Here is a 22,432-nt window from a genome sequence, read left to right on the forward strand (position 1 = left end):
AGTGAGACATTAAGCTACTGGGTTTCTCCTAAACTTTGTGTCCTCTATATTTACAAGGGCTGTCAGTACTTGGGCAGGGTTCTGTACCAGGGAATATGTCATGTCCTCTTAGAATGATCTATACGCTGTGCCACGTGTCAAACCATGAGAAATCTGTTTTTCCCTCCACCTCTGGGAGGAAATTTATGATTGCTTTATCTTGATATGACCGAGCTTAGTTAGCGTGTAATGTATTCATAGCACACATGATAGCCTGCACTTTTATTTTTTACCACCCAGCTGGTCGACATTTCTGGGTAAAAATTTTTTTTTAAACAATATATTAAATATCTAATGATTATTCGTTTTATTATTTTTAATTAATTCAGGCTTCAACCTTGTATTTTAAAAGAGATCTGTGCGTCGATACAGTGTCGTTTAACAAAAAAAAAAACAACAAAAAATAAAAGATTTATCTAGGAATCTTTTTTTTTTTTTTTTTTCTTCTTTTTTTTTCTCACCCTTAGGTGTGTTTGCATTTCTCACCTCGCCGCATTGTTTTTTAAGCATTTCGGTTATAAACCTGTGTTGTGTACAGGCATGACCCCAGAAGTGTGACTCATTCAACTCCTGGATTTGTGTCAGAAATGGGTTTAACAAGCAAAGCATTTATTAAGACTCGTTCTGCAGGCAAATACACATACATAATTGGAAGGCGCACAACCATCTTCGAAGCGAGCGAGCACAGTGGAGAACAGAAAACAGAAACTGCGTCATTTATTTACATTGTGAGGATACAGTCAGATTTTTTTTACCTCTTCTTGAAAAACAAAAGGTTGGTGGCTTGTGGTTAAACTGCAGCATACAAAAGCATTCAGACAGTTCCTTTCGAATCCCTATCAACAAAGCGCAGAAAGGGTGCCTTAGCCCAGAAAGCTACTTGTTTCCTCTTCATATCCACTCCTGCCTCAGCATTGATATACTTTGTGGCTTTATGCCCTAGCAACACGGCTGATGTGATGTCTGTGGTGAGGGGGTTAGAAAGTAAAGAACGATAGAAATATGGGTTATGGTTTCTTCCCATTCAGCCAGAACGAAAACCGAATGTGGCTAATGGTAATTAGCAGTTTGAATTAGATAGTAGATTATTTTATTTTGAACATAATGCAACTGCTTCAATGCCTTTCTTTCTCAGCTGTTTCCAACCCTGTTCCTGAAAGACACACTGCACGTTATAGTGTTCTCCCTGCAATGGGAAGCAATGCACTAGGCTATACGTACCATTCTTAAACACTTTTGACCCTTGCTTTAACTATTGAGATCATGAATGCAGATCAATGTGATCGCCAACCGTGCCCAAGCATAAACCTCAAGCGAAAACACAGCTGTACAAACTTCTTATGCATGTAGCACATGACCTGCTGCGTTGTATGGTTGTATGGACACGCTTTAAAGGAAGAAAAAAAAAGCCAATTTGCCAGGTTATGCTCAATATTCCTAAGGTTGTTTAGATGAAAGAGTTTAGATGAATGGAGTAAATACACCAAACATTAAACTTGTCTAATAATGTGTACTGTAGCTACCCTTGTGAATACAAAACAGCTTAAACCCATTAAGGCATGGACTCGAAGATCTATGAAGGTGTGCTGGTGGAGACATCTGTAGCAGATCCTTTAAATCACAGATCCTAGATAGGATCGAGACCTGAACTCTTTCTGTTCCTTAAATTATTTACCTCCAGTCAAATGTTTGGACACACCTTTAATTCCATGGTCTTTCCTGATGTTTATTTCTTTCCACATCAGGAAAACAATGATAAAGGCATCCAAAATATGCAACAGTTGATATTGAGATGTGTCTGCTGTTTAGATTCTGTAAAGTCTTCAATACGGCTCTAATCTGAGGTTTCTTTTTGTTAATTGGTGATTATTCAATCTATTGAATGGTAACTAAATAAACTTCTCTGCAGCAGAGGTAAGTTTTGGTCTTGCTTTACTGCTTTGATGTCTTTTCTGACAACTTTCTATCAAAGACATCAACAGAAGTTAATCTGCATGTATAGGCTGCCGATGGTTCTGTCTTCTTTTCACCGCTTGTCCTACATCTGTACATAAGGTGAAGGATTTCTGTGTGCCATGTTTAATAACCCACCAGAGAAAGAAACCTCAATAGGCTTCCTGCCTCTGAATGCAACCTGTTATTTTGAACACACACGGTTTTCATTCATTTTTCGTGACAGCTAAAAAGGCATCAATGGTGTAAGAACATTTTTGTGAGTTGAAATGATTTTTTCAGCTGTTGTTCTACTTTAATATCTTAGTTGTGATAAGGTCTGCACTAGAGATCTCTGCAAAAATAAGACATCATTCTTTGGTGTTTTAGTCGATCTGTTTTTGGCAAGCAAATATTGAAATATTCCTGCAGTCCTGAAAACTTATGTCTAAGATATAAACTGTGTAAAAAGGTTTCTGCTGGTTATGCTTTAAATCACGTAATTGCTAAAGAGCGAGAGGTTTCCTATCAACCGTATTGCAATAAGTGAAACTATACACCCTCAACATAACCTCTTAACACGACCAGGCTGTCAAACACAGAGTGTCTTTGCTGCTGGTTTCCGGCTTATTCATCTTCTCTCTCTCTCTCTGTCTCTCTCTGTCTCTATCTGGGTTTCTCTTTTTTCGTTGTATCTTTATTTCCTCTTTCTTTCAATCCACTTGAAAGAAAAGTTCTCATAAGCTGCAAGAAAAGTGTGTTTTATGAAAAATGTCATTACACATTAAGATGTTTAATGAGTGTGTGAGGTCACACATGAGGTGTTGCGGTTGCTTTGAAATACCCATGAATACCTCTCTTCCCACATGTCTGTCTTGGTGAGGCAGTGTGTTTCAGGTAAGTGTGTGTGTGTATTTTAAGCATCTGTGAATTACACCCCACAGAAAATCCAAACCCACATTTCCGTCGGTTTCCTAATCACTCAACCTTTAACTTTATTGATTTAATTGATTTGTTTGTTTGATTTCCAGACATGCATGCATTTACGTTGTGCATTTTATGTGCTGTTTTTTTTTTTATTCTTTATTTATCTATTTTCTTTTTTAAACTTCCTGGCTACAATTAGCTGCAGACAAGAGCAGGACATGTTATTGCATTTTGCAGTCATCTTTTGTGCGCTTGAGAATCAAGCCACTTCCTTCTCACAGCAGAAATAGACAGAGGCTATGTATATCTATAGGTTGAGCTGCGTACATATACATGCATCATTTTTCATGCACGAAAAATCACAAGTTGTAGCACTGAAGTATAATGGTAGTATATAATGTATGATTAAAAAGCCCCTGTCTGTCTGTCTTTTTTTTTTTTTTTTTTTTTTTTTTTTTGACGTATACATTTCCTACCAAGGTAAAACATTTTACGCGAAACAATTTGACAGCAAATCTCTAAACCTGCTCCTGATCACTGTGATGTGAAATTGTGTCAGGGGTTATTAGTTGTTGTGCATAGAAAGCCTCCCCCATTAAGGTTGTTCATTCATTGCTGCAGGAAAAATCATGACTTCAAGGCAATGCAAAAAAACATCAGTGTGACTGATTTGAGTCAGCTAGTTAACCCTTTGACTTCAGAAGAAACATGTTCCGCCAAATAAATACAAACATCTTTTTTTTATTTTTTTTTTTTAAACAAGATAAATATCTGATTAAAGTTGAGTCAAATTCATAGGTATCTACCTACATTCAAACATCCTTTGTATCCACTAGTTGTTCATTTTTATTTTTAATTGGTAATAAATGTAAACCTTTAATTAAGTCAATAATATAAATGCAGTTCTAGATTACTTTATTGTATATTATTAGAAAAGAGCTTGGAACATATTACCAGCTGATGTCCTTATGAAACTGCACTTCAGCATTTGCAGAAGAAATTATTATTGCTTTTAAGTTCACAGTTATACTACCTCACCAAAAAAAAGCCACCACCTAGATTTAACTAAGCAAATAGGTACAGGCCTTCTATTGGATAAATACTGCAGTGATTAATCTGGTTCAGCTGGCAACAAGTTATTTACACCTAAGTGATTCAGTGTCTCATTTCTTAAACAACAATATCAGCAGACATATCCTGTGGTTGTGGCAAAGATGGTACTCAGTTTGAAAGATCAAACTATCGGCATCAAGCAAAGAAAACATCAGGCAAAGAAAACAACTAAGGATATTGATGAAACTGGTAAAATTGGGTTAAGAGCTATACAATGCGTTAATAAAACCTGGAAAGATAGTGAAGAACCATTATCTTTGAGGAAGAAATGTAGTTTGAATGTTGAAATGCCTTAATAAGAAATACTTTTTAAAAAAAAAAAAGCACTACAGAGTAATGCTTGCATCATTGTAAGAAGAGAAGCAGATAAAGTGGTGCACCCATCTGCCAAGTGCCTAACGTACAGGCCTGTGGGGCACCGTGTTGTGATCTGAGGTTGCTGCTGTTAGTCAGACGTAGATTCAGTAATGTTATCTGCCCCGAAAAAAATTTGCTCAGCTGATCACCTGAATATACTGAATGATCGGATTTCTTCCCTGATGGTACGGCCCTATTCCAAGATGATGATGCCAGGATTCTTCAGGCTCAAATTGTAAAAGAGATTTGCAATGCTTTGACTACCAGAGTTCCAAACTTAACCCTGTTAGGAGACTTTGGGAATGAGCTGGAGAAGACTTGACGCAGATGAGACTTGTGGCGTCAATACAAGATATTGGAGAGAAATTAATGCGACAATTGAAAATATCGTAAAGATACCATGGCGAATATGTGCTGTAATCAAAGCAAAAGGCGTTTCAACTAAATATTTGAGTCAGTTATTTTTCAATATGCGTTTTGTTTCCCTTATACCACAGCAATTTGTACAGTTTATCTTTTCCTGCTAAGCAAAGGCGACACATAAGGGTTATCTGAACCACTCATTGGAACTCCTTCTGAGCCATTTGTCCAAACTTGCACAGCGCCTTTTTTAATAAAGCAGAAACGTGCACTAATTGTTTAACTGTCTTATAAATGTTAGTTTGGTTTTTTGTTGTTGTTAAAATTGTTGTAATTTAATAACGTCCAATATAATGTAACTTTAGGACGTTTAGTATTGTGGCTACGCGACAATGCCAAATAGCACCACAAGGTGGCACTTTCTATTATTTGTGGTAGCCTACAGCCGAATTCGTATTCAGAAGTAGTTTTGCTGCGATGCTGCTCTGACTAGCAGCCTCGCTTAAATTATTCTCCCCTGTAAGGAGCAGTGCGGGGTATGATTGCTATATTCTACAGTTCATGTATAACTTGGGAATGTAGTCCCATGGACAACTGGCTTGTATAGTCGATGTTTTTTATATTGTAGGCGTCCACTAGCTATGTCATTGTGTCACATAACTGTGAAGTATAGGTGACTCATATGAATCACTTTCCGTCGTCTTGCATCAGCAGGCATCATCACTCTTTTTCTTTATCCACAACTTCTCCTAAAATATTTGTGAGACTTTGGCCAAAGCTTCACAGGACCTTTGTTAGGACGTGTGGATGTGGACTAGCTATGATGTGGATTATCTTCCAACCATGTTAGTTTTGGCATGACTTATATAATCTATCCCTTCTCACTAATGAGATTGGTATAGTCAACATAATGTAAGCCTGAACACAGTGTGTACTTTTTCAGTCAGTTGACAGCAGAGCGTTTATAGTACAAGATATCATGCCCCCATATACAGTATGTACGTGACTAGAAATATCTGTTCTGGCCTAAAGTGCATATGATGGATAATTAAAGGGTAAGGAATCTATTACCCTGAGATAAATATAACACCAGGTTAGTTGTACTTGTATTGTTCCCTGCAGGAGAAAAATTATGATATGAGACTCTTGTCATATAAGCATCAGTCACACATCTCTATTACTGTGCATGATCTGCCTTACATCTATGAATACTTGCATCATCGGGTACACTGATCATGCAGAAAACAGGGTTTCAGTTCCAGATTTGAGGACCACACTGCGATGAAGACCATGAAGTTCCCACAGCATACTTGTTGCATTGTTAACTGGTCAAAGTCATAAAACATAGACGTTTGTTGCGTTTTTTACGGGGTTTGCTTCAGCCATGTCCTCACCAGGCCTTTTTTTTTTTTTTTTTTTTTTTAAATAAACATTTTGAAAAAAAAAAAAGCATGAGGTAGCATGCCTACATCGTTACCTGTTTCTACTGTGAAAAGCGCATCCTGGTATTTTCATACAAGCTTTGCATGAGAAGGATGTTTTTGTATTCCAGTAGTCCCCTGTCTTTGAGAGTTCTGAAGTGTGTGTGTATGGTTTCTTTACAGATCCGCTGTTTAAAAGGGCAGAGGGGCTTACCCGGCCTCACCAATTTTGATAGAATCCACATCGTCAATCACTACAGAGGGGACGACGAGTCGTACCAGTCCTCGGATGAAGACGGCGTAAAGCTACCACTTAACGTGCCGACCCGTCAAGCCGGCGGACGCATCACACTCCACCCCCAGCTGGGAGACACAGACAGTGAGCCAGATGAGGACGGAGAGAGTCTGAGGCTCACGGTGCCTTCCAACAGCAGCCATAAGAGCACCACTGTGTGACCACCGACACTAAGACGGCGGACTGCAACGGGAAAGTCACACCTGAGAGTTCATAGTTGCATCCAGATCTGAAACTGCCATCTGCTTCATATGCAACAAGAAATTCTGAAATCTGTACAAACTAAGAATTGGAATTTTTTTTTTTTATTCACATCTGCTTGTTCATTTTGTTTTTGCCAAAATGAGCCAGATGTTTATATAAGAACTTGTCTTTGCATTTTGGCAAGAAATTCAGTGGCTTGTCGTTTTTTCTTTAATGCCACAAGATTGAATATTAAAAGTTTAAAGACTACACAGACTCTTCTACACCACACTTTGCTCTACTAGAGATGAAGTCATATATGTGGGGTATAGTATTTTATGCATTATAAGATATCTTCATTCTTTTAATTTTTATTTAGTTTTTTTTTTTTTTTTTTAAGAATTATCAGAATCCCACGTTGTGTTTTCGTGGGTGTCCGTCATGTTAAGGGAAACATTAAAGGTTTAGCAACACTATAGTTCACGTGAACATAACATAAAACCTGCACATAAAAACTGATTAGTGTCATATCAACCAACAAGAACAATGATTTTTTTTTAAGTTTTTTTTTTTTATCCATAGCATGCAGTAAATCTAATGACATTTGACGTGATGTAAAAATCTGATTATCAAAGATCTCACATCTGTATATATATGTATATGTACATGTTGTTTTGCATCTTCATTTTGACTTGAAAGTATGTGTGTTTAGTGAGTTTCATATCCTGGATGTACAGTGTACCATTCAGTTCAAAGGGACATAATCACTGTTTTTGGGAGACGTTTGAATGCAGCACCTGGCTTACTTCTATGTTCTCACTGTACTGTATCCAGCTTTTGATTTCTAACCTGATTCATACTCTCAAAATATCACAAGATATTGTTCTGTTGACTGGAAGGATATTGTTGTTGTTTTTTTTTTATTGTCATTTTTAAGCATGTTTGAAAAAAAGCATGTACTTCATTTTAGAGCAGGTTCACAAAAGGCAAATTCAATCCAAACAGGAGACTGAAGTCATCATGGGAGTAATTCTGTTCTGGTCACCTCATTCATGTTAAGCACATTTGTCGCACGTTTGCACAGAACATACAGAGATCTCCAGAAGTACTGGACATAGACACTGACAGTTGTTTTGGATCTATGCTGTAGTCAGTAATTAACACCAGATCGATTCAGTTAAAGAACTGTATGTTGTGGTTTGTATGTTACACCCCTTCATTTCAGGCCATGGCCCCTTTTAATATTAGTAGTGTATAAAGACATTCTCAAGTGTGTATATATGGAACTTTTTAGTTCTCGCAAAATCAGGACAAAATAGATCAGTCTCCTGTCTAGTGAAGTGCCACCCAGTTACCATATAGCTGTTCTGCTCTACAAAGTTTTCTGTTTATTTTAGCAATTGTTCTGCTGCTATTCTGTTCTTGGTGAAGAAGTAAACCAGCTTTCCATATCTCCTGCCATAACACTAATGATCTCGCTCTTTTTTTTTTTTTTTTGAGCACACGTTCATCCATGCACACCATGTTCTAAACCTGACCGCCTTCTTATAGCACTTTGTTTTAGCAAATTCCAACCTTTTTTTTTTTTTTTGACTCAAGGATTTTTGTGCTTTGATATCGTCGTTGAAATTACGGTTCTGCAAGTGTTTCTCCTGCATGTGTTGAGTTGTCACATTACTACTTACACTAGTGGTTTCTTTTTTAGTCATGCAATAAACAAATAATTCTGGCAAGCCTTTTATTTCTGTATTATGACAAGTTTTACTAATTGCAACAGTCTCTTGACAGTTAATCTAAAGTGTTAAAACAGTAAAGATACGCAGAAACACATTACAGTACACCTGTATGAAACTGGAAAATGAGTTCCGAAATCATTTGTAGAAGTGGTTTCTGTGACGAAAATATTTTCAGTATGTAAAAATGCCCATGGTTTTTAAGCTGAAGGGTAGAAATACAAAATAATTCTAAAGTTAGTAATAATAAATTAATTAAAGAAACCAAAAATGGTGGTAGACAGTTTTCTAAGAATGAGGAATTCGTGATCATGGTATTATTACAACTGTGATGTCTAGGAATGTCAGTGAGTTGCTCACGGTTTTCACTAATAACACACAACCTTGGGAATAGCTCTTTAGGAGAATCACCAGCTGCTAATATCAAGATTATGAAATGAGTCATGTTTCGACTGGGCGAACCGTGTTATTCAAATACTTGATACAGTACGAGTGCTTAAACCTTCAAGGAACACATCTGTCTAAAAATGAAACAAATGCTCTCAAGTGACCCAAAAAAAAAAAAAAGCTTGAAACTTTGCTTGAATTTGTGATTCTGGAACAAAAACAGGACTGAATATAAAGAAAGCAGTGACAATTAAACCTGTATGCATCTTTTAACGTTTTAAAGTACCCTAAAGTGTTTTTTTTTCTTAAATCACAGCAACATGCCAATCATTGTTTATTTATGTATTGTATTTGTATAAAGAATTTAAAAGTTGTACCATTTGTAGACTTCTTTCTAGAATATTTAATGACATTATTTTCCATCATTTAAGCAGTTATAAACTTTTTCTTGAAGTTAATTAGACATAAATATGCCGCTTATCAGGTTACTGAAAAACTGCAAAGCCTTATTTCTAAAGATTTTCATTTTTCAGAAGGTTTAACAGCTGTAAACTATTTCTGTTAATGTTAAGTAAGCATCTCCTTACAGGCAGCGTTTTTGTTAAACAAATTTAAAATCAGTTTATAATTGGGTTTGGATTTTTTTTTTTTTTTGCCATGTCTACTTATACAATCTCTTGTAAATTAGTTGTTACTATAGAAACAATAATAATAATCCGCACATTCCTGTGGAACTGTGATCTGTCCTACAGCTTCAGTCAGAGCTGCTGCTTGCTATGAAATGATGACGTGTGAATTGAAATGATTGCTGTAGAAACTATTAATAATCGATTAAAAGGAGCACATTTAAAATAAACACGTGATTTGGTTCCCAGTCGGCACTACTTTCAGAGCAACTTTTATAGAACGTTAATCAACATCTTCTGACAAGTACGAATAGAGAACTCAAAAGTGCTGCAGTATTAATATCTGTAGTGACTGACCTTTAAAACTGACAGTAAGTTCTCTATCAAGTCATAAAACACCAAACTACGACCGAGCCGAAGTCATTCGGTAAAGTGGCTTCGTCTTGAGTGTTCTTAATGTCAAAATGGTAACATATTCTCAAAAAGCACGAAGGACTGTCGTCATGACGACGCTGCAACCCTAAGCCCTAAATGAAACGTGTTACAAATAACGTTTTCAGGAAGTTCTGCTTCTGTCACAGCTCAGACTGAAACAGAGCACATGGCGGAGGTGTAAACTCAAAGCACCAGCGTTAGACACACAGCCAAGGCTCCAGGATCACAGAAACACTGGATCACAGCAGGTAAGCTTGCAGTGTTTGTGTGTGTTTGTGTGTGTGTGTGTGTGTGTGTTTCTCTGTGTGGTGTGGTTTGTGAATTGGCTGGAGCAGGCTGGGTATCTGGAAGCAAGCGGTGATATCTGCAGTGCAATCAGAGCTTCGAGATCAGTAAATCACGACTCGATTCAGAGTTTGTACTCACCTGTATCAAACTCGAACATGCACTTTAAAAATCCATATTTAAAAGTTAGCTATATTTAAAACATATTTTGCAAGATAATCATGCACTTTAAAAATCTTTATTTACAAGTTATATATATATATCTTTATTTACAAGTTATATATATATATACACATGCAAATATTTAAACCTTGACTGATTTGTTGACTTTTGCACTCTTTCAACTCACTCAAACCTGTTTGTGTTATCTGTACTATTATTATTATTGTTGTTATTATTATTATTACCATTATTATTATTAGTAGTAGTTTATTTTCTTAATATTGTTATATTTATTATTATTATTATTATTATTATTATTATTGTTGTTGTTGTTGTTGTTGTTATTATTATTATAGAACAAGCTAGTTACTCTCTGCTTATATTATATTATATTATATTATATTATATTATATTATATTCTTGTCTAAGCACATGACAAGATGTTATGTTTAATGTCTATATTCATTCATTTTCTTGCTTTTATTTATGTCACAACAGTTTGTTGCAGTTTTTCACATCTGGGTTCTTATCCAGATAATTGATGTTGCTGAGAATGTTGCTTCATATGAGAAATAATCATCCTAATACATGAAAAAACAAGGAAAGAAAAAAGGAAAAAGAATGAAAAAAATCTTATTATAAACTCGTGAATGAGATTTGATATCAGTTTTTTTTCCCTTTAAAACCAGCCTATGTTTTGTTCTCGTTGCAGAAATAAAAAGAAAGAAACCAAACAAAACAAAACCCTGAATTAGTGAACTGTGCTCATTATCCTGTCCGGATGCCCTGCGGTTGCACGCGCACGCGCGGGTCTAATCAACGGAGAGCACATTGCGCTTTGATTTCCTGCCCCGTGATGGTTAGACATTTCCAAATTCACAATCTAAAACCTCTCTGCAAGATCCAAGATTGGAGTCTGAGATTAGATTTCTTCGATTTCGGCTGCAGTTAACTATAGTCCGTGTCGCGCGCTGATAACGCCGGGGCCCGCGCAGAGATACTGAAGAGTTAGCTAATTGTCGGCGCAAACGCAATCGAGGCCTGGACGCATCATGCTGTGTCAGTCTGCATCACTGGCAGCATTTGCCTATTGCAAGATAATTTTAATGCTCACATTTTCAAAAACATATGCAAGATATCTCTGTGCAAAATGTAAATTCAAGTTAGTATACCTCCACCTTATCCATACAGAGGTCGTTATCAGTCTTCGTACATGCAACCGATCAACAGGTTAGTGGTTGCACCCACAACACCTTTTCCACGAGAAGACCTAAAAACCCGTGATGCAAAGAATTATTTAATAATTCTACAGTAAAAGATCACCAAAGGTGGCAAGAGTGCAGCAGGTGAGAAAGCATCAACTGGCTACTTGCTTTGCTGGCTCTGTGCAGGGGTCTGTTCTTACTTTCCCCCTGACATGAGGATGTAGGGGGATAAAGCGTGTGTGTGTTTGGCGGGGGGAGATTCACGACAGCAGATCACCGGCGTCCCTGTTCTGCACACTGAGAACAAGGCGTCTCTGTTCCACCTGCACGTGCTTGCGAAAAAGCAGGCGTGAAACTCGAGAGGGCGGTGCAGTGCAGTGCAAGTGCATCTGTGTGTGCACCCGCAACCCAAAGCTTTGGCGGATTGTATTTTTCATTAAAAAAAAAAAAGATACGACGAATAAAGAAAGCCTGACTCTACGCGATAAGAATCAGTTGAATATGATTTTGATGCACGAATGCACATTTGTTAAATCACGCTTAGACACATTTGTAGTTTGTATGTGATATTTATATCCTATCGAATTATAGCCTATTGGACTTTTTGTATATATTAGAAAAGTGTTTTGTATGTGTGTGTGTGTTACTTCAGCAACAAATAATTACACATTCCCAGTAACCTAAAAAAAATACAATATAGTATGACGTAAATAATAGAATGTGCATGTGTTAATCTACCTCTACGCCATTAAATCATTTTTAACCTATGTCTATTTGTATGAAATCTATTCAAGAATAAAATAGATTGAGTAAAAAATCCAGTATGCGTTGTACACTTTACTCAGCTCAGTGTATACGTGAGTGAGCCACCACGAGCATTAATTATAAATTGTTTTCTTTTGTTTTCTTTTAAGAATGTACTTATATACTGAAAATGTATATAAGCAATATTTCAGTGTTTTAGTTCATCTGTCTTTACATTAAAAAAAACGAAACTGAATCTCAAATCAGCTTTTGTGCACAGATTAGTCCAACCTTTTATGGATATTTTGGTTAAACCTAAAGCTAAAGACCTAAAGACATTGGATTGTATTTAAGTCGTCTCTCAGAATTTCCTCTCCTCCTCATATGCGGCTGCTTCAGATCGAGTAGCACATTGATAAAACCAGTGTATCATTTCATCCTGATTGCTCTGCTCCTTGTTCCCTATGGGGCTGAGTGCTCATGTTCATTTATTCAGCATCGAACCCTTCCTGCCCCCTCATCCTCTAAAAAAAAACAACAAAAAAGACCGCAGGAACCCTTATGGTTGGCTTTCATTTAAAGCACCTGTCCGCGTGCAACACCTGGCAGACGGGTGAATGAATTTGCGCATGCGCGTTTCTCTATCAAGGTTCCTTATAGGCTGACAGGGGAGCTGATTCCCTTCACGACTTCACGTTTTTTTGTCAGTCGGACTTTCAGACGCACTGACTACCACTTGCTGCTTTTTTGTTTGTAGAAAAAGAAGAGAGTGAAGGGAGAAGAGAAAATGCCTCGGTCTTTCTTGGTGAAGAGTAAAAAGGCGCACAGCTACCACCAGCCAAGGAGTTTAGAGGACAACTCCAACAAAGTCGAGACGATTTTAGCTCACATCTGCGCAGGTATTTTCTTTCATTATACATATTTTAAAAATAACAATAACAAACTTTTAAAACTATACATATCTACATATTTGCTAGAACGTATATGGATACAGAGTTAGGCTGTATGACTATTTATAAAAGGGTGTGATGTAAGTTTTCATATTGTCATAATGTATAATGTGATGTTTATTATATGATTACATAAATCATTTCAATGTTAATACAGTTTATTTTCTAAGCTTTGACTTATAGAGAAGAGGAATTGTAGATTTTAATTAAATTAAACTTTTTTTTGAATTTTGGATGATGAATAATGAATTTTAAATAATGAAGATGTTGATGATGATAATGATTATGATTATTATTGTTGTTGTTGTTGTTGTTAGTGTTGTTTTATACACGTTTGAGTACACGCATAACGCTTCTGACCAAAGTCGTCTCAAAATTATCATTTTACAAGGGAAATTATTTTTTTTATTTTTTTTTATTTTAACTGTATTCACAAAATTCAAATTACAAAAACTCTATTTGATTGTCTTGTCTATGTAAACACAAACTATCGTATCTCTCACTTATGATGAACTTGTGTTAATACTGTACATCCACTGCTGTACATTCGAGTGCGTTCCTTTAAATCAATTAAATTAAATGATCTTTGTGTTCTGCCTTATAATATAAGATATAATATAAACTTTTGAGTTTGAAATTTGTTAATATCTCCTTTACATGGAGACGTTTAAGAAACAGTAACACAGTTTGAGTGCTTTATTCCCTCCACCTGAACCTGCATCCTGATTTTCCCAATAGGATCTTATTTTTGTTTAACGTCAGATTTTTATTTAATCCTATCATCTCTCTCTCTCTCTCTCTCTCTCTGTCGCTTTGTGGTACACACTACAGACAGTAGGAGTGTAGACGCAGACGAGGTGTGTGTGGATGTTGGGAGCGCAGAGGCGGCGGAAGCGTTGAGGCACGCGGGCTCTCGCGCTGTGCTCTCGCGCTCTCCGCTGAGCTGCAGCAGCAGTGTGTATGATCGCTCGTCAGACTATGAGGACAGCTGGAGACCTCCGTCACCCTCTGCATCACCAGGTACAAGCCTGTCTGTGTCTATGGTATTATAGTAACACTTACCCAAAGTGGTTTGTGCGTACATACAGTTTATAAACCACCACAGGCTAGAGGGAAGTGAAGCTGAAAGTGTTTTCCTTTTTATCGCATTGAAATTAATTTCTCACCTTTGATCTCTGTGTTATCGATCTGCACACTTACTAGGGAATACTGTTGAGGTATTATTATAATAATGATGATTCAATTAAAATTGATTAATGTAATAATAATAATAATAATAATAAAGAGTGCCCAGTGTTTCTGGAAGAGGCCCAGATTCACATACACAGATTGACATACTACTCTATACTACTAAGTATATTTATAATTTTACTGTAAATATATGATAAGAATTTTACTATACTTTATTAAGTATACTAAAAAGACCTGATGCTTAAGTTAAAAACAGTGTACAGTTAATAAGGACTACTTTACCATCCTTTTCTGGGAGGGTGAAGGGGGAAAATAATGCAAAAAGTGAAGCTTAAAATAGTTTTTTCTGCTTTTTACATTTTGGTGCTTGTAATAGCTGCACACCAAGTAGAAAATGCAACTGAAAAAGTATCATCATCATCATCATCATCATCATAATAATAATAAAGTATCTTTTTAACAAGGTCTCCTGTTGAAAATTGTGTCCTTTAAATTTTGAAGTTTATAACTATATTATTCTAGCACACATCCTTAACTACCCCATTTAATTATTTTATACTCTGTATGTGTGTGCTGTATTGTGTTTATGTTTCACTACATTAAAACTTAAACATCCACTCAAATCTTTCTATAATGCATGACTTTAGGAAACCTCTACGATAACAGGATTGAAGAAATACTGACGCCTTTTTCTAATTTTTTCTTCGACAGACTCTGAGAAGTCATTTTCACCCAGTGTTGATGAAACCCAGCCATTTGCGGTGCCTTTCGAACCATGGAGCAACAGTTATTCAGGTTCAGATATGAGACAGTTGGTCCGCCAGAACTTTAATCACCATCATCCGTCCCTAAGCTATTATGAAGAAAGAGTGATCGGACCTTCTCTTTTTGGTGAAAGAGGATCCAGTACAAGTATTTATGGCAATTATGAGTCAGCTACAAACCTTTTCGAGCGGCCCACTGCTGCCCCTGGACTGTACGTAGACAGGGAAATTCGCAGACCTGAGATAAAAACAGCCACAGCCGGGCTATGCAATCGTCTCATATTGAATGGAGCCTTCAAATGCATAAAATGCAGCAAGGTAACAGCACACAACTTGAGTGTGTACTATTTCATAACCTGTAGAAACTTAAAACAGGCTTCTAACCATACTTGCATCAACCAAGTTTGAAGTGTCTGAAGTTCCTTGAGCTTTCTATAAAATACTAGCATATATGTCTTGCAATTGCCTCTGGTAATATACAGTGTGTGCTAATCAAGTGGTGTTTTTTTTTTTTTTGCATCAAAGGTGTTCTCCACACCACATGGACTAGAAGTACATGTTCGGCGGTCCCATAGTGGAACAAGACCTTTTGCTTGTGACATTTGTGGAAAAACATTTGGTCATGCAGTCAGCCTGGAGCAGCACAGATCTGTTCATTCTCAGGTAACTGTTCTTCCACCCACAGCATGAATGTTCCATTTCGGTGCTTATAGCATATATTATTATTATTATTATTATTATTATTATTATTATTTACATTACCTCTTATTTTGTTTTTACAGGAGAGGAGTTTTGATTGTAAAATTTGTGGGAAAACTTTCAAAAGATCATCTACTCTCTCCACACACCTTCTCATCCACTCCGATACAAGACCTTACCCGTGTCAGTACTGTGGCAAGAGGTTTCATCAGAAATCAGACATGAAGAAACACACGTTTATTCACACAGGTGGGTTAATTATCATAGAAGGGTATTTTTTAAAATAAATTTGTTTAAATTCACACAAACAACCATAACACACATATTTTGTTTTCCTAAACATACTACGTATAGGATAGGAGAGTATATATGTTAGAATTTCAGTTTTTTTTTTTAATTGTATTATGCCAACCTCACACTGTTGTTTTTTTTGGAGCAGGGTTGTAGGGTGCATAACAGAATATACACATCTGTAAAATGTTAGCCAAAATTAACTGGCATTTAAATTTATCTAACAATTGTTTATAAGATGTTTATCCATAATATCAGTTCAGTTAGCCTATAAACAGAAATGCTAGTGGGATTGTTTTTTCATGGTGGCCTTGCATGTGTCTTTTATACCCAGTCTAATAAATCTAATTGATTGAATAGATCTTTAAATATATTAGACTGTTATCCATTTTCATACAAGTTTCATATGATAATGCTAAAAATAGGGACTACTGGAAGATCTCATTCTTGTCAATGATTCCTATGTTTAGACTATAACATAATCATATGAAACTTGTATGAAAATATGCTCTATGTTTAGAGTGTCACATAATACCAAAGGAATAGGTTTGAGGTGTTAAAACAAAAGTGAACATATATTTGTTTTTCTATTTTACAGGAGAAAAGCCTCACAAGTGTCAAGTCTGTGGCAAAGCTTTCAGTCAGAGTTCAAATTTAATAACGCACAGTCGAAAGCATACTGGGTTTAAACCTTTTGGCTGTGATTTGTGTGGAAAAGGCTTCCAGCGCAAAGTGGACTTGAGGAGACACAAGGAGACACAACATGGACTGAAATGAGGAATGAATCAGCTCAACTTGTAGGAAATTTTCAGTCAACATCTCTGGACAGTATGTTGCATTTGTTAACGCTGGCTTACATGATGGCAAAATATCCAGGGTTGAATGATGCCTAATGGCACAATAAAAGGAAATTTATTGGAGGCTGCAATTAATAAGAACACTTTTGCATGGAGTTATTCCATCTCTTTAGTTATGATCCAAGGAAAAAACATTTTGACTGAGTTCCTATTAACCCTATACAGAGTCTCTGTGTCCATACAGCCTAGAAATTGAAGGTACCGAATTGTATTTTGGCCTTGTGGCTGGGATGGTCACAGTCAAGGATAAGTCTTAAAGCTTTAAGTAGCTTTTATTATAACTGGTATTTAAGGTCCAAGTGGTATTCACAATTCAGTTACGTGCCTTATTTATGTTTCCAGGTGACAGATAAAGGTACAAAGGATGTCACTGGATGATCATGCTGATGATAAAGAAAAGTATAATTTTATACCTGTGCTTCTGAGAGCGTGGGTGTTAAGTCTACTTTGGGAGTTTTTGTTTTGTAGGCCAGAAGCTATAGCTGACAGGGGATTCCCGAGCAAATGTTTATAGTGTAGGCTAAAGAGATTTCCATGATTTTAATGTTTCCAAAATGCTGTTTGTGCTTTGTGTATAGTCTAGATTGTGAGTTAGAAGTCACCCAGCAGGTCTGGCAAGATTCAGCACCAACATGCTCAGCAAAATCTCAAGTGAGGATTAAAATAACAGCTGCAAACTTCAATTACCACCTAATACACTGAAATAACCCATATAGCCTTCACGTGTGTCCTGCTTTATACGTTTATAAACCCGGTTAAGTTGCGCATCACTGGAGCTTTTGCTGTGATGTGATACCGTGCGAGTCACGAGCGCTTCACCCAAACCCCATGCTACAAGGGCGGTGTTTCTCGAAACCCAAAATATTATCACCAAAACAATCCGGGAGGCGGTGTAGCCAGTAACGGCCGCGGGAAAGGACACAGCTATCAGAGGCGACATCAGCTGAGCCGCGCGAAATCAGCGCCGCTCACAGTGACGTCATGCTGCTCTCCTGTGCTGGCAAAACACGCACTACAATGAGCACGAGATTTCATCCAAACCAAGATTGTTTGTGTATTATATAAACCTTGACTGATTTGTTGACTTCATAAATATTTTTCACCCTTTCAACTCGCCTACCCGAAATGTGTTTGTGCTCTCTGTATTATTATTATTATTATTATTATTATTATTATTGTTGTTGTTGTTATTCATTAAGTTACACGAGTTATACACCTGCAAACTCATCTGCAGTATAAACCTATTTAAATGTATAACTGAAAGCTGAAATTATATATTTTTTTCTTAAAAAAAAAAAATAATATAAACATTATTTATTTTAACTTGCAGTTATTGTTTGGCTGAATTAAAATGATTATTTGCAATCAAGTAATGCCTTTTTTTGTAAAAAAAAAATAATTCTTTAAGCACTTTACGCTCATTAAGCTTGATTTCGTGATTTTTTGTATTGTAATCATTAGAAGTAGATGCTTTTCAGCTGCAAATATTGCTTTGCGTATTTTAAAACTAAAATTCACATTGTGAAATTCGCATCACATTTCACACTGTATAGTTAAGATCTTATCTTTACCCCCACCACCACCACCACCACCGATAATAATAATAATAATAATAATAATAATAATATCAGTTCTGCAGCAACTTAGACAAATAAGCACTGGCCGAAAACATACACAAATAATTAGGAGTGGGGCAAAACCATAAAAAATGCAATATTATAAAATAAGATTCAACAAATACGCAAAAGTACAATTAAAAATATTACTAAAAAAATACAATAAAACAACACAAAAGCACTATTTATAGTATTTAAAAAGGAGACAATAAGGATATAACACTTATAAAATAGGATGCAGCAAATACAAAATCCTATTCATACATTTGAGAGGTAGTCTGACTAATGGTACTTAGTTATTAACCTAGTTAACCCAGTGTAAGTATGTATCCAATGTTGTAAACATTAAAGCACTTTTTGTAAGTCGCTCTGGATAAGAGCGTCTGCCAAATGCCTAAATGTAAATGTAAATGTAAATGTCTGTCAAGGGAAGATAATAATAATAATAATAATAATAATAATAATAATACAAGTGAGCGGGCCTATTTTAGGAACACCCATTATTATTATTGTTATTATTATTAGCTATATTTATTATTATTATAAATTATTTTTTTAGTAGTAGTAGTAGGTATACAGAAAGCAAAATGCAATTCGCGCATATACCTTTGTTACATAAACCTAACTTTATACTGTATATTAAAGCCCACAACTAATTTTTTGACAACTAATGTTTGTCAAAAATTTTATTTTGTCCTTTTTTGGTTTCTCCATGATGATTTAAGAAATTTAAAACATTAAACTCTTAGTCCTCAAAATCGCATCTGTCTGTGGTCGGAGTGATCTATTTTAAAGTTCTGCATGTGAACGAAAAAAAAAGTCTCGGTTTCTGGAATCCCGCGCCCACTTAACATCATCACGCGACCTTCTGTAGTGCGGGCTGGGATGTGACGCATCTCATGGATGAGAATACATGTAGGTCATGTACAGCATGATGTGTCAATTTTTCCTTTAACAGTTACAGTGTGGCTTTATGTTGAAATATGTCACTGGAAAAGAAAAGAAAAGAAAAGCAAAAGCAAAAAGAAAACTAGGAGTTTTTGTGATCAGATAGACTATGGGGGTCTTTATTTATTAAAAACATCCCCTTAAAATACAGAACTAAATAGTATTTTAGGACTCAGCATATATTTATTTTACACAAAACACTCTTTAGGCCTGTGAGACACATCTAGTGCCCTGGATCAGCTCAGCATGAATGAATGCTTTGAAGGGAAGCAACAGATGTCTACTGGAGGCTCTTGACTGCTTTGTTATGGGATGACAGTAATTAAGCCTCTTTGTTTACACCTAAAACACCTAAGAATCCCACCGTGTCATCGAAAGTAAAGACACCATTTATTCAGGTTACACAGCAAAGCCATCCTTAGATCAATCACAAGGACACATTTCTAACAGAATCTGATTAAATCTCACAGAAGCAGTTGGGGTCATATATATATTTTTTTATCAACCTGCTTATCTGCCAACCAGTGTTTATAAACCTGCTTTCAAAATTTATTTAATCATGATATCTATATTTGGCAAAAATATTTTTTTATTCAATATTGTTATAAATTTAGCAGTTTGTAATTATTAATATGCTACTACAGATTGTGATAAAATAAAAAAGTAAATGTTTATAAAATAATTGTCATTATTATAAATGGCATTTTAATGTTTCGTTTAATTTAAAAGCTACGAAATGCTGATTATGTTTGTTGTAGAGGACGAGGATGTCACTCAAATTTTATAGAAATGTTTAAGCGGAAAATCTGTAATTGTTGGTTTTTGTTCCTTGCAAAACCAGTATTTGTAAAAGAACAAAAAAGGTACAGTGTGGCCTTGCACCTCCAGGGTTGATGGTTTGAGTCCGGTTTTCTCCCCATGCTTGCTTTTCATCCAGGTGCTCTGGTTTTCACCTACAGTTCAAAGACATCCAGATTAGGCTAAGTGGCGTTTCCCAATTGCCCATAGTGTGTCTGTGAGTGTGTGTGCTTGTGTCCCTGAGGGTTCAGCGACCCTGTACAGCATAAGCAGTATAGAGAGTGAAAAAGTGGGTTTATGGAATGTAATATTGAATCGGTGTGATACAAAGTGCATCTTCTTTAGAAAATCAGTGTTACATTTAAGACAGCTAAAAAAAAACACACCTAAGATTTCTTTTACAAGGATGTCAGGAGAACCTGGTCTAGTCGAGTAGCAGTGTTGAGAAGTGTCCCAGGTCCTGTGTGTAAGGTCTGGCATGGCTCATTAGGCACACTAACAGCTCCAGTCCTGTTTCCCTCAAAAGGACCTATTAGTCTGGTGATGGTTTTAAGACAGTGCCTCCAGGCATATCAAATATAAATAGAAAAAGTGCCAAATTGATAAGTTGACATAGTAATCAGAACAAGTCATTCACACACATAAAGACACACGTACACACACACACACACACAGTTTAGTGAGAGTTAACACTATAAACAACGGCTTGTAATTCTATCACCCTTATATGACATGAACCAGAACTTCCTGTTTTCTACTGTATGCTTAACATTAATTTATAATTTATATCACCAGCACATGAAAAATTTAAAGGTCTTTTTAAAAAGCTGTTTTTTGAGACTTTAAGAAAAGCAGTAAAACATTTGCACAGTGCAAACAATACTGTAATCAATCAACGGACTCCAAATGAAAATATATATACTACCTGTGAATCTAAACAATAGAGCTGTGTGTTATACCAGTGTAAAGCCTGGAGCGACCAACATTTGGTTGATGATGAGCGTGAGAGTCAAATCTGTGAGAGGATAAAGATAACAGGGTTTATTTAATGAGGGTGGAGGGTTACAGGCACTGGTGCACAAAAAGAACCCTTAATACTGTAGTATGAGATTGATAGATCTGTGTGTGACATGAGAATAATATAGTTTTCAGTAAGATGTTTTCCATTTGTGTTTTTTTTATTAATACTGGCTACTGAAAATGTAGCACCTGGATTACTGTTGACTTCTTTAACATCTTTTTGTATTTCTTCGCTCATCCTTTGCATACAAACAACTGCCAGATAAATAAATAAATAAATAAATAAATAAATAAATGATACTGTATATAATGATGATAGACACTATATTTTCAGTTTAGGAAGACTAAATGGACATAAAGAGACTCCACAGGACTCTAGAGTCTATGATTAATTATATCTGAGACATTAGCCAGCAGCGAGACAGTGACCAGTATTCTAGTGTCTAAATAATCCCCAAATGTATCCTTTAATAATTGTATTTCGATGATATACAGTATTTGCCTGAACCAGCATCTCATTTTGAATCTAGGTAGCTCCGTTCGTCCTCCTCTGCCGTTCATCAGCAGGTAAATAGAAGTGAGATTCATGCTTTTGTTGTAGGGCTTTATTCATTATTTACTTGATCTGAAAAACAGCCCGCAAGACTATTGCACAGCTGTCATCATGCAGTGCAGCTCAGCCACAAATTATTCATGATATTTGGAAAGAGAAGAAGAACGAGTGGGAGAAAGAAAAGAGTCTTATGTGGTTAGCAGCGAAGGGTTTGAGAGAATGATTCTCTGCACTAAATGACATGTATAGATTGATAAGCAGTGTTTGGAACATATGGCGTGCGTGTATATATTGTACTGTACTGAGCAAAATTACTTATTTCTTACTATACAGGAGAATTACAATATGGTAGATAATATTCATCAGTAGAAAAAACAAGTTTAAGATTAACTAATTAATCAAAAATGTAACAATAAAAAATATTAATATTATATAAAAACATTTATATATGTTTACAAACATTTATAAACATTATGATAATGTTTTTTGTTTTTTGTTTTTTTTTTTTTACCAGAAATAGTTAATCCAGAAAAGAATTTGT

General features: G+C 35.9%; 2 protein-coding genes across 8 annotated transcripts in view; both read left to right on the forward strand.

Moving 5' to 3' along the window:
- Positions 1–8,983, forward strand: part of evi5b (ecotropic viral integration site 5b) — a 67,174-nt gene extending 58,191 nt beyond the window's left edge. For all 7 annotated transcript variants that reach the window (XM_053498203.1, XM_053498202.1, XM_053498205.1 and 4 more), the window contains one exon: positions 6,333–8,983. In XM_053498203.1, the coding sequence (XP_053354178.1) occupies positions 6,333–6,605 (273 nt within the window). In that variant the 3' untranslated portion in view covers positions 6,606–8,983. The remainder of the gene's footprint in view (positions 1–6,332) is intronic.
- A 954-nt stretch (positions 8,984–9,937) lies between these two features.
- gfi1ab (growth factor independent 1A transcription repressor b) lies at positions 9,938–17,037 on the forward strand. Its single transcript, XM_053498210.1, has 7 exons — positions 9,938–10,056; positions 12,962–13,103; positions 13,986–14,174; positions 15,057–15,427; positions 15,635–15,772; positions 15,892–16,057; positions 16,698–17,037. The coding sequence occupies exons 2-7, from the start codon at positions 12,992–12,994 to the stop codon at positions 16,874–16,876; spliced, it is 1,155 nt and encodes a 384-aa protein (XP_053354185.1). The 5' UTR covers positions 9,938–10,056; positions 12,962–12,991; the 3' UTR covers positions 16,877–17,037.
- Positions 17,038–22,432: the final 5,395 nt, after the last annotated feature.

The sequence above is a fragment of the Clarias gariepinus genome, chromosome 6 (assembly GCF_024256425.1).
Source record: "Clarias gariepinus isolate MV-2021 ecotype Netherlands chromosome 6, CGAR_prim_01v2, whole genome shotgun sequence".
Lineage (NCBI taxonomy): Eukaryota > Metazoa > Chordata > Actinopteri > Siluriformes > Clariidae > Clarias > Clarias gariepinus.